Genomic DNA, 13677 nt, shown 5'->3' with positions numbered 1-13677 from the left:
CAGTAGTGAAGAAGAGCATATTATCTGAAAAGCCATGCTGAAGTAACCAGAAATGCACCTTCTTCACTTCTGCCCAATTGATCTGTTCCTTAACTGCACACATCCAGTAACTTTAAGACCAAAAAAAACATTGTTACTCATGTTTTGTTTGTGTCTTCTGTTTCTGTAGCTTCCATTCTAAGTTGTGAAAACACACCACTGAGTTCAATGCCCTGTTGTGATTTTGGTGTGAACTCCCCTTATGCATGCTATGTATCTAATAATCTAATGATTATGTATCAGAATCTGGAAAGGAGATTGTACTCCTAATATTCAGTACAACAACAAACCTTGTAGCCTGTTTAAACTGGACTTTAAAGTACTCCCCTTAATGTACTGTATGTGTTTAGTGGAACAGACATATTATTTTACACTTCTGTAGATTTCATCAAATGAATTGCATGGAATGCTGTAATGGTTTGCAATGCAACATGATCTAAAACATTGCATTTTAACCCAAGGGGACCAGCAGGTTTATTCTGTTTGCATGTGCTTTCCCCTAGACTCTGGCTGCCCTAACAAGAAATTCAATAAATCTGCTTCCAAACCATCTTGCACAAGCTTTGCATGTCCAGTCTGGGCCTGAGGAAATTAACAAGCGAATAGAGCACACCATCGACTTACGGAGTGGCGATAAATTGAGAAGAGAGCATATCAAGCCTTTTTCACTGATGTTTAAAGACTCCAGCCTGGAGCACAAGGTAGCTGGGTCTTGGTAGCTGAATTATTTGCTACTCAAATTGCAATAAATGTCCACTGAAATAGAGAAGCTCTAGGTTCTAGCTTGCATTGTTTCTTTTCTGGTTTTGTTCTTTTTCATTTTGTTTCAGTTTTCAGAAGATGGGACTGATCTAGAGGTCATAATGGACACTGTCATGATGCAGGTGTTACAGTGCTTCAGTGATTATATTTCATTGCTGGAAAATGCCTACATTGAGCAAACTCTTCTTCTGAAAACAATAAAAGCTACTTGCAGATTTCATTTGTTGTGTAGTACAAGCAGTTTTCCATCATATGACAGGTTGCTTTGGCACAAATGGTGATTGAGCATATTAATATACTGACACTTCTATTCAAAATAGGTATCTATATTTACGTAGATATGTGCCTCTCATTTACTAGCAGAATCAATCTGGTCTCCTCTAGTCAGCCACTGTTTATTTCAAGTCAAAATTAATGTCAACTCTTTGGTTTAAACACCACTTTTTAACATCTGCTTTTAAGAGGTAAATGTTGTTCTTGTTTTTGTTGCTTCTCAGCAGCAATATGATCTCACTAATTTCTGTTTTAGTCCACATTCATATATAAGCTTTAAGCTAAAAAGAGAAAGGCAGGGGGAAAACTTTACTTGCAAGCTGAGTGGGAGAGGTGTTGCATAGATCTCAAATGATTTCATTGACTTGCATGCTATTGAAATGCAGTAACAGCAGGCCTATGATATGATGTGCACTTAAACTGAAAAGAAAATAAAAACAAAAAAATAATTGCAAGTCTGAAGGCCTACACCACCATCACTTTTCCACTGGAAAACAGACTATTTTGCTTGACTTACAGGAGACTAGTCCTCGGGTGGTATTAATGGTGATCACTTCATGAAAACCACTGGAAAAGAAAAAGTCTGCTTGAAGTGTATCAAAGTCCTTATTTTAAAAGCAGCCTATAGAATGAATTTTATTTATTTATTTATTTTGCTTAAAAAAGGGAAAGATTCTATTTCCCCATGAGTATATTTATGATTCTGAGACACAAGGTAAAATCCCACAAGGTGCCAATGCCACAAAAAAATGCAGTTATTATGCAAAGCTGTCAGGAACCCAGATTTCAACAACAGCTAAAGAAAGGGCTGTGGCTGAAACCATACCTCTCTTAGCAGGACAAAAGCAGCCAATGAAGAAAATTTCCCTACTTGTCTAGTGACACTGTACCAGAAAAGAAGCCAAAATTATCAGGGACAAAAGTCTTGATAAGATAAATAATATGACTGTGATATAGTGGTTGAAAGCTTCTTTTGTTGTGGTTCTCTGGATCACATGCTCTGGTCCAAGACCTGTTTGTAAACGCTATATGAAAAAGACATTAACGCTAGTATTAGGCTTTGGAGCAGGAAGTTAAATTTAGGATTTCTGATATCCTGCTAATTAGCATTTAAAGGTCTAAAAGTCATGAGCAATCTTTAATCTTTTAAAGACAACAGGTAAAAAGATAAGATAGAAAAGTCTGTATATAACAGAATAATCAAGATGGTGGGGGATCGTGTATTAGATTTTTTTGTGTGTGTAAAAGAAGAAACAGCCTGGTCACAACCAACTTGCTGAGTAAAGCAATGATGAGTGATGGATACTGAATGATGAACCCCACTTTACATTGCTATTTAATAAAAACAAGTCCTTAACATAGGCTGAAGCAAATGGACACTGCCCAAAATCAGATTCTATGTTCAGAATCCCAACTCTCTTGTGATTTTGGACTTTATGATTAACATCCTTATGGAAAATGTAGACAGTCAGGTCAGAATTTCATTAAAATGCAATTTAGGCAAGGGAGGGGGGGGGTAGAATGGGCAAAACCATGCCCTAATCTATGACATTTCATAGGTCATATTTTAAATATTAATAAGGTTTTTAATTACTTCTGGATATCAAAAAGTCTATTAAAAAGCCAACATTTTTATCAGTTTTGATACATTTTCTTCTCAGTGTAATATTTCCAATGCCACCCTATGTTAAAAGACTTGGAAAGTAGTTCTTCCGTTCAATATTTCCTTTCATTCAGTATTTCCCTAGGTATTTCCTATTTCTCTTTCTGTCCTCTGAATTGAGCTGATTTTTTTTATTATTTTTTTTCACTGCACAGAAATAAGTTTTGGTTTTATTTCTTGTAATGTCAACACTGTTTTAGTTGCTCTGGTTCACCCACCTCTAATGACTAAATAGTTGTCAGCCAGCAAACTTCTTGCTTGTATTGAGTGTGCAAAGACACCGTGAGTGTGCTCAGAGAAAGTTGAGGATTGCATTAGGATGTAAAGGGATGATGTGGGTTAAGGAAAGATGAATTGCAATGTACTCCTCGTTATGGTCATGTATTTGTAACATGCATCTGCCTATAACAGGGGACAATGTAGACAATGTCATTCCCTTTCTTCCTTGTTAGCCCATACAGTCGTTACAGGTTGCCCTGATGGCCTTAGTGTTAAACTATAGAACACAAACAATCATGAAAAAAACAACAGGAGAAATGTTTTCAACAGACAATTGTCAAAGACAACTCCATGTTGTCTTATATTACTATTTGTATTATATTACTATTGTCTTATATTACTATCAGTTTCTTCCTTTCTCCTCTTGCCCATTCAGAAAGCAAAAGAAGCTCAGATTAGAAGCCCCCCTCTGGTCTCTCTGTTAGAAAGAACCTATGAAAGGTTCTCTCTAACCTTTCAGTCTGGAATTATGCTTTCTTCTAGTCATTAACATTTTGCAACTGCTTACCATGACCTTCTACATCAGCCTCATGAGGTGTTCCCTGTAGTGTTGCTGAGCAAAAAGAGTATAAGTCTGTTGGCCTCCCATCTGACACTGCCATTTCCATTTGCTGCCAGTCACCATCAGCTCAGCACAGAAGCAGCTGTAAGTCAGATATAACTCTGAAATAAAGGAACTTATCTTATGTAAAATATTGCACCCTCACATTTAGACATCACAATTTTGGGCAGTACTTGTATCTGCCTAATACTTATTTATTTTACCTGCAAATACTTCTCACTGCAGACCTCACAGTTATTCAATATGTAGAACGAGTACCCATAGTGGATCTCCCCACCATGCACTGTTGCATTAATGGTGTTCAGTCAGTATTGTGTTAATGCTCTGAAACCACAGAGAACTGAGTAACCATATGAACAATACTCTATATTTCTTTCTCCTGCATTTGTAACAGGACTACTGTGCATTGGGATCATAAGCCTTTTTGGATGGCTTGAATGGATCTCAAATGGACTTATGCTAGCTTTTTCACCTGCCTGCATTTCTTATACTTTTATTCTTATTCTTTTATTCTTATTCTCATTGCAAAGAAATTGTGGACAGCAGATTTACACTAGTACTGAAAGTGCTGATTTACTTCTTTTGAGGTTTAAATGGTAATATATATATATAAAAATATATTTTCTGGAAACATCATGCCCAGAACTACCATGGGAGCTAGCACAGCTCCCAGTTTGCAACAGTTTAAATCATTTGTAGATGACAACAGTTTAAGCCAGTGATACATCTTCCCATTCCTCTCTTATCTTATTGCTTTTATGTCCTTCTTGGTGATAGCATAAATGTAGATTCCACAGCAATCTGCAATGATTGTATTAGTGAACGGGTTATATCCCTCAGGCAATATGCATATTTCCACATGAACTTTGTAAGAATACATTTTTCAGGGGATTTGTGCAAGATCCCCACCTGGTATATTTTATAGATTCTTTCTCCAAATGGACTAGTCATTATTAACCTGTATTTTACTCATTAGCACTTGACGGCTCGTTTAGAAACTAATTCACTCTCAATTTTGCTAGAGGTAATTTTCACAAATAGGATGTAGACAGATAGAGCAAGAGTCATCACTGTAGAGTACTTATAATGGTAGCATGAAAATACACTAAAGATTTTCAAACATGTAATGGCACATGGGAAAAATCTCCTACTTTAGTTGATTTCCAAATATTAAAAGATGTCCTTAAGATATTCTACCATGATAACAATGACTTAGTAACACCAGTAGCATGTATTTTCAGAGAAGATAAATCATAGAAACAAGGTAAGAAATGTTGCATTCTGGTAGAATTTTTGTTAAGGAGAGTTTTCAGTGCAAAGATTTGTATAAAGATATCCTAAGCTCTCATGTGTGTTTGTATTGAGATCATAAATAAGACTGGGCTTAGAGGTGAAGTGTCTGTATTTTCTGTGAGATGAGCACACTGAAAACATGAAAAGAGCTTTGAATTTCTCAGTACAGGTTATCTTAGGTTAAAATTAGACCTAAATATTTGAATTTCTCTGTATAAAATGTTCAGATGGGTGAGAAGTTAAATGACTAGGAAACAAACCTTGTCCACGCTGCATCCCATATTCTTGCAGAAATAAGCTTCACCTTTTTCCTTTGATCCAGAAACTTCCAGTGCAGAGCCAAGAAGCTCTGTAAGGAACACTTGGCAAATTTTGAGCCTGTTCAGCATCTTCTTTTCTGTTATTGATAAACAACAAGCTCTATGTAGACTCTGTTCTTTTCAGAAGTTCAGCCATCCCTTTTCCTGCCTTGAGTTTCCATCTTCTTCTGTGCCTGCCCAGCAGAAGCTGCAGAAACTTTTCCAGCAGCACAAACATCATCACTCTGGAAGCAAAAACAAAACAAAACAAAACAAAAAAATGCTATCTCCCCTTTCATCCAAAAGAGCAATGATGAGCATAAAGCCAACCACCTTCCTACTTAGTGTGCATACGCTGTAGGTGAACATATACAGCCTATTGCATGTCCAGCACCCACCTTCCAAGGAGCCCTGGGAAAAACTGAGAGGTGGTGAATCACAGAATCAAAGCATAGTTAAGGTTGGAAGGGATCTCTGGAAATCATCTAGTCCAACTTCCCTGCTCAACAAGGTCCCCTGGAGCACATTACCCAGGGTTGTGTCCAGATAACTGTTGAATATTTCCAAGGAAGGAGACTCCACAATCTCTCTGGGCAACCTATCAGTGCTGGGTCACTCTCATAGTAAAGTTTTTCCTCAAAAAATGAGCAGCTTTACTTGGCAGAGAAAACTTGGCCTTATTTATTTGGGCCAAATTTCAGCTAGCTGGCTGAGCATGGATAAACAGTGCCATCCAACAGCTCAAAGCTCAAGACAAATGGTTCAAGTCCCTTGGGAATAAAGGAGGAGCTCCTGCTGCACGATAAGCAAGTCATGCCAGTTTGTGTAGGCCTGTGTGACATTGCAGCTACAGCTTTGATTGCAGAGTACGTCTCATCATGACTCTTTTTACCACTCTATTTTGCTCCAGCAGGCTACGTGCCTTTCCATATTTATATAAGAGTCTTGAGGCTTAATCTATTCTTAATGACTTCTCCAAGTTATAAAAGACTAGGTTGTTAGAGAAGTGTTACGTTTATCATGGGTGTTTGTGCTGTTTCAGAGACAATAACAATGCCTCATCACAACATTATTACTGATTAGACCACAGCATTCATCCTTTGACATAATGCTTGACACAACAAGCAATTCCATGTCTGTATTTCATTCAATTAATTTGCTATAATTTCCCTAAGTAATATTTGGGATTTAATGTAATATTTTAAGAAATGTGCCTTTCTTTCTCCCTTTGGTTCTTTTTGTGCAAGAACCAAAAAAGCCTAGGTCCATTATTCAAGCAGACTGATGCAGTTCTGTTTCCCTGCACATGAAATTGGGGTCAGTGCCTCTGTGCTTTCAGCAGAAAAATGAAGTGGAGTTGCCTTTGAGCACCATCAAAAATCATGTCAAAATGGTACTGCTTCTGAAAACAGAAGACACAGGGTATAATCATGGCAGAGGAGGATCCAAAATGAAAGGCATCAACAAACACATCTCTTACTCAAAGCAAATGTAAGCAGGGAAGAGAGAAGCCTTTTTCCCATTTCAGAAGCTTGAGTCTGTATAGTCTGTATGAGTATAGACAAGATCTTCCTTCAAGAGCAGTTTAGCATTAAATGCAGAAGTACACATATGAACCCTCTCAATGCATGTTGCTGATACAGTTCTTAATTGCTTTTTATTTTTCTCAATTATAAAACTCTTTTGGCATTTATAACAGCAATTTGCTTTATTTTCAAACTTCTGGAGAAATATTCTGACATCAGATATTTCTTTGATTCTGGTTTACTTTTCTTCTGCACATGTAACTCTCAGATCCCTCAAAAGAGATTACATAAAATGGAGTTACTGTTCAGAGGAAGACAAATGACTGAGACAGGCTCTTATGGGATTGATCATTAGGTGAAGAAAATTTGTTGTCATCTCTATAGGATAAATACATCTATGGACAAATCTTCATCTGCCATAAATGATTAGAGTTTCATTAAATTAACAGTGTTTAATATCAGCTGAAGATCCAGGCAACATTTCCACTTAATCTGATTCATTGCAATTTACTAATCCGCAATGATTTATTGATGTATCTGTTACTCCATTTCTGGGTAACTCCAATAAAACGGGAGCTTGCTAGCATTTTCAGTGGTCTGATATGCTGGGAAAAAAAATACCTTTAAAATAAATGATAGTAATAATGCACTTCAAATGATCTTTTACATAATAATACCCTCATTTTCTCCTTGGAAAATGCCCGCATTGACAAGTTTCTGTACAGCCACTGGAAATATCAGGATCCAGACATAACAACCTACATACTAGCTACAGAATGTCCCAAATTGGGTGCATTTAAAATAATTAAAAAAGAAAGCAGAATGGTATCAATATGGAAAGCACAGAGACAATTCTGTAATATAATGCATGCAGACAGTCACAGGTTACTTTTGTGTTTGCTTTCAGGTGAAGGAACCCACAATTCCTTTGGTGAAGCAATTATGTATTTAGTACTATATTCAGCATCAGAAGCTGCTATCTATTCATTCGTTTTATGCAAATAACTTGGAAAAAGAGGCAGCCAACAAAACCATTTTGTAGTACAAATGAAAATTAGAGACTTATGTTCAATAAGTATTTTACCAGCGTATTTGTGATTTATTTGTTGTTCTTGGATTTTAAAAAATAAATTCAGAATTGCTGATTTATTATCTCTTCCCCCAAACCTCACATATGCATCAGTCTTTATGAAATCACTGGGTCAACAGCTAATTTGCTCTTCTTTTTTTTTTTTTTTTTTTTCTTTTTATTCCAGTATTCTCAAATGCGGGATGAAGTATTCAAATCAAACTTGGTGTGCGCATTTATTGTTCTTGTGTTTATCACCACTATCCAAAGCTTACTTCCTTCTTCCAGGTAAATATAGAAATATATTGCTGTATATCTGAAGGCACTCTTGGGGAAATAATGGGATAACATTGCTAGCAGATGTGGAATGAGCCAATAAACTGCTTGTTCCCCAAACTCTTTGGAAATATTTTTGCCCTTCCTCCTACCTCCTCTCCCCTCTTTATTATTTGCTTTTGTATCACATTCTCTGAAACTTCACATTTTCACGTGATAGACAGTAGTATCTATTGACATTATAATATTATGTTTTTAAGCAGTATTCCCACTGAGATAAGTATGAACTTTGTCTCACAAAAGTTTGACGTGATATGGTCTTCTGCTTTCTGCATTCAAGTAAAACATGATCTAGACTTAAAACTGTTCTTTACAAAGTGACAATCAGTGATTGTTTTGGTTTTGTTTCTTACATGCTACATTAGAAAGTCGTACTGTTGCGCTTTGTTGCTAATGATATGTATTACCCAGCTGAGGGAAGCAATCTTTTGCCCTTAAGACGTAGCAGCAGCAAACGATCTGGTAGACCTTTTCCCACTTCTGCTTCTGTCTGGGGTTGACCAAGCAACAAGTTCCTATCAAAGTGAAGAAACTGACACAGCTGTTCACAGCTATATGTTCACATGCATAACATAGTCAAGCCCACCAATTGGCTGTTTATCCTACTACTTAACAAAACAAGATTATATGTAAGTACAGTCAGTTTTCTAACATCATAGCAAAGCCAGCAAGCCTCTAATCCCATTTGGTCTTTGAAAAAGTGCTCAAATGGAAATGCCCAGATGAGCATAATTGTCAAGTGGTTTCTACCACTCAGATGAACATTAGTTTATGGCTTCCTGGAGAATGACACTGAAAATGCACTACTCGTATGTGAAATAACAAACTTATGTTACAATCATCCAGCAATATATCTTGGATCATGTTTAGAAGGACTTGTTCACCATGTTTATGTCACAGAATAACAAAACAGTGATTGGATGCAGGTTGGCAATTGCATTCTGCAGCAGTGGTATACCATGTATTCCATAGTTGTTCCTTGATGGGAATGTACACAGAGTAATGTCTGACCTTGCACTGCTCCTTATGTGCTATATTGCTCTAATAGAAGAAAGTTTGTTTGCTTGGCTAAAGTCTTTCTCCCAATGCACATTCAAAATTTTTCACTTCTGGTAGCTGTTATTTTTGCTTTTTCTCAGTATGTACAAGATTTATGGATCTTATTAATGGAACCTGTTTTCTAAAATTATTTCTGCTGCTATATCAATCACTACTATACCAGCAAAAATACATGACATTTTTTCTATCTGCACAAATTCATCTCTGTTAATTCTCATGACGGTATCTAGTGCCATTGGAATAAGAGGAGAAGGAGTCACATAGCTTCCATGCCTGCAGCTGTCTCTCATTCTGATTTCCCATATTGCACAGTAATTTGTGTTTTCCCATGTATTTCACAAATTCTTTGGACCTTTTTGTCACTGAATATTAAACAGGCTGCAAATATAATTAATTAAAAAAAAAAAAAAAAAAAGAAAAAAAGAAAAAACACTAATAAATAAATAAATAAATAAAAACTTTAGATATTTCCTATATTATTTCCTACAAGATAAGATAAGCAGAGGTTTTTGAACAAAATTGTGGAACCTTGGCCCCAGGATCACCTCAGAAGTTGGTTAATAGAACCTGGGAAGATATTTGGGGAAAGACTAACTACCATTATCCCTTTGAGAAAGAGGATCTGAGTAAGTACACAGGTACTTCGTGGTAGTTCTGATGTCCTTTCAGAAGTCCACTGTAAAGATTTAAGAAGGCAAATTTTGGTCTTCATTTTGTCAAGTTCTGATACTTTACTTCAGAAACATGTTTCATTTCTCAGTCTTAATAAAATATAACTGTTAAATGAGGGGTGTTCAAAAGCTGAGCAAAGTGGGGAAAAAATAAAAAGAAAAAGGATGAGGGGATTTGAGCAAGAAGATTTATTTAAATGTATTGAATGAGGAAATAAGTTCAGATAAGTTCAGATTTCTAAAATTTCTCTTCAAAAACCAATTCCACTTATGAGTATAAGCACATGAACAAGCACATGAATGGATTTGGATTCAGACAATCTTAAACACTTATGTTTATACTTCTAGTAGATATCAGAGAAGTACCATAGGAGGACAGCATGGATATCATTTGCACGGTAAAACTAACAAACTGTATAATTCAAACCCCTCATGGTAACTTACCCTATCAACATATTTTAGAGCTTTTCAATTTATGATTTGGTGCTTTGTTGTACAGGGATGGAATTATGTATTTGTTTAAGTGCGTTTGAATATTTTGCTAAGCTGAGTCTTTTGGGAATTTCTGGAAACATGGTAAAAGAAACATTATTTAAATCATCATAAAGTATATCTTACTAAGGGTCTTCAGAGAATTTCCCACGTAGGTTGCCTAGGTCTGTGTGTGCTAAAGAAGGTAATCATAGAATCACAGAATTGTTTTAGTTGGATGACCTTAAAGATCATCTAGTTCCAACCCCCTGCCATGAGCAGAGATGCCACACAGCAGATCACGGAGGCCCAGGGCCTTATCCAGCACTTCACCAAGCAATTTCAAAGAGAACAAAGACTAACTTTACTTAACATAAAAGTTAACTTATCTTTCTGTTATTATTACTACTATGTAGGGGAGTTGCAGAATTTTATTTCAGTTTATATATGTCTCTTGCATGATAAATACTGGATTCATTCATACTTTCCCCTGACAGGATAGGTACCTCACAGAATTTAAGAATCTTTGCAGTAGCTTTCATGCTTTGAAATATTGGGTCATTACTCTAAGTGACATAAATTAATGCCATATTTCTATTGTAATTATCCTCTATGAAGCCATTAAGTTACATTGCCAACTTTGCAGTGATTCATCTTTTACATCTGAAAGGCTTGGGAGTTTGATTTTTCTCCTGCAATAAACTTTCTATATGCTCACATGGGTAACAGGTCATACTAGAGCAGATTTCTGTGCTGCTCTTATTTCTGACAGTTTTTCACTGGGTTATTCTTCTGAGGGGAGCAAAACAGTTTTCAAGTTATTCATTTAAAACATCTGCATCCTTTGTTTTACATAAATTTTCCTTCTGGCTCCACAACTCTTGATTTACGACTGTGGAAGGAAGAGGAAAGGCAAAAAGCTCATTTCAAACTGACATTAGGGGACCCCTGGAAAAAAAAAAAAAAAAAATCATTTGGCCTTAAATTGCTTCTTCAATGAAAAGGGGATTTATCCCATGCACTTATGAGAGAAGTTCTTAGAAACATATTATGTCTTGTTCCTTTTCTTATAACCTCTGTTATATCTTTGGCTGCATTTGATCCTATCAGCATGCTGCCAATATAATCTTTACACAGATACTGGGCTGATTCTCTGGGACTTCTTAGGCGTGCACAGTTTAGTTTTGTTTTTATCATAAGCAGACTTGGATAAGACAAACACATTAATATCTAACAGAATAGCTACAACAGAAGAATTCTTGTTCCCTACATATTTATTATAAACAAATACAAAGCCATGGTTTCTCAGGTGCCTAGGCAGGTAGCATTGCATTTTGGATTGATATCCCAGTCTTAGGTCCCTAGCTGCTCCCTGTATTGTACCATAATACAATAACATTTGGTCTTAAATCTGTAGTGTGACAGTCCAAAATAAGAACTCATGTTTTGTGTCCTCAGCTTTGACATCTTGAGTCTTGACCTCAATCTTTTTGAAAGCTTTATTTTGGTTTCATTTAAAGCTGGGTCAGCTTAGGTCTGCTGTATTGGACACATATGCATGAATAGGCTGTCTATCCACATCTGAGTCATTAATAGAAACTCTCAGTTCCAAAAAGGATCTCAGTCATTTAGCTACTGCAAAGTATTGTAGTAGTGTAGGAAGCCAAAAGAGTTTATTTCACAAAACTTTTGAAACCCAGAGTCCATGCCCTAGGTTCAAAATATAACCACTGGAGAACAAGTCAGTCAGCGGACCTCAAAATGCCTTTCAGCTGAATAAATATGAGACCGCTATGCAGTGAGATGAATATCCTAAACTACATAGCTCTCTTGATGAGCTCTCTTGACTCTCTTGTAGTTCTCCATGACTATTGTGCAGCTTTTTCCTGGCTTTATTGTCTCTTCCTTGACTACATTGCTGTCTCTTAAACATATTAATGTTGGGTTTTTTTGTTTGTTTGTTTCACAGTATAGTCTTCTTTCATGGAAACTGTACTACTTCTCATCTCTCTATATAGTAGTGAGAGAAAAAATAGAATATTTAGTGTCCATGAACTTCTAGTTCCATGAAGAAAAGGCTTCTATCTCCAGGACTGTTGATTTCACACATACCTCCTTTTTCCTGTACTCCATTCATAAGGATATCCTGAGTGTATCTATGAACATATTTTTCTCTTACAGTAAACATCAGTGGCCTTCTGTGTATTTTCACAGACAGAAGCTGTTCTCAAAGCATTGTCACATAGCCTGCTTGGTGTCATTGGGACTTTCAGTGAATCTTGAGATTCTTGTGACGAAACTTTCAGTTGTACAGGATGAAATCTGTGGCTTCTGGTCCAGTCAATTTTTCTTCATTATTCTCTCTTCCCAAATACAATTTGTTTTCTCTGGCTATATTGTTATTTCCTTCAAAATTCTGAATAAGCTTGCCAAAGGAATGGAACATTTCTGGGAAGCTTCACTGTGTTCTGTGTTCATCACATACAAACTTTTGCAAAGACTTGTAAGAGTGAAATGCTGAAACAAATGTAAGATAACATTGTGTACTGCTAGTACATCATGAGAAGAGTTTCAAAACTAATATTACCACATGGAAGCTCAAGGGACATTAATGTGTAAACCATTTTATTTCAGTTCATTAGGGAACAGAGATTCCATTTTGGTATTTTTCATATATTATTTCAAAATGTTTTGTAATTTAGTACTACAAAAAACAAAAACAAACAAAAACAAACAAACAAAAAAAAAACCATTATAATCTTATATATATAACACCTTTTCTCTTTATTATCTATTGAGCTATTATTTTTTTATGGACTCCTACACATACAAGCCATAACTTAGATCCAGTTCAGAATTTACTCTGCTAAATCCAAATCTGAATAGCCTGAAATTGAGGACAATTCCAGGTAAGTTGAAATATAGCTTACTTGGATTCAGGGAGTGGATATGGCTGATCTAAACATACTGACAAACTAGGATAGAAAAGCTATAGTGATATTTTCACTGCATCCTTAAATTTGTCTTGCAATAAGGCCCAAGCATAGGGTAGTGTTATACCTTACTCGACAAGATGAGGAATAGTGGATGTGTAGTCAAATCTGAATCTGAAGATAAAACTTACTGTTACAGAGGGTTTAAGAAACAGAGTACATCTCACCTATGTACATCTCACCTACACTTAGACACCTGGAATTGCAGAAGTCTCTCCAGAATGTTCTGATATCTTTTAAATCTCTTTCAAAGATTTTTTCCTGTAAGAAATTACAATTATATCACTGTAGAGTACAGGCATGTATACAACTAGGTTACTAGAAATTTTAAGTACTTAATTACTCTGTATTGCAGAAAGGCAAGGGAAAGGAGTGTGAAGAG

At 36.1% G+C, this 13677-nt stretch overlaps 1 protein-coding gene across 2 annotated transcripts in view; it reads left to right on the top strand.

Moving 5' to 3' along the window:
• The window catches only part of ADCY8 (adenylate cyclase 8), a 122942-nt gene that overhangs the window by 80230 nt on the left and 29035 nt on the right, over window positions 1–13677 (top strand). The window contains exons 8-9 of one of the 2 annotated variants that reach the window (XM_068672663.1): window positions 543–740; window positions 7953–8053. In XM_068672663.1, coding sequence (XP_068528764.1) covers window positions 543–740; window positions 7953–8053 — 299 coding nt within the window. The remainder of the gene's footprint in view (window positions 1–542; window positions 741–7952; window positions 8054–13677) is intronic. The other variant, XM_068672665.1, reaches the window with a different exon arrangement.

The sequence above is a fragment of the Anas acuta genome, chromosome 2 (assembly GCF_963932015.1).
Source record: "Anas acuta chromosome 2, bAnaAcu1.1, whole genome shotgun sequence".
Classification (NCBI taxonomy): Eukaryota; Metazoa; Chordata; class Aves; order Anseriformes; family Anatidae; genus Anas; species Anas acuta.
The sequence above is the reverse complement of the archived record's forward strand: the minus strand, read 5'-3'. Positions and strand labels throughout refer to the sequence as shown.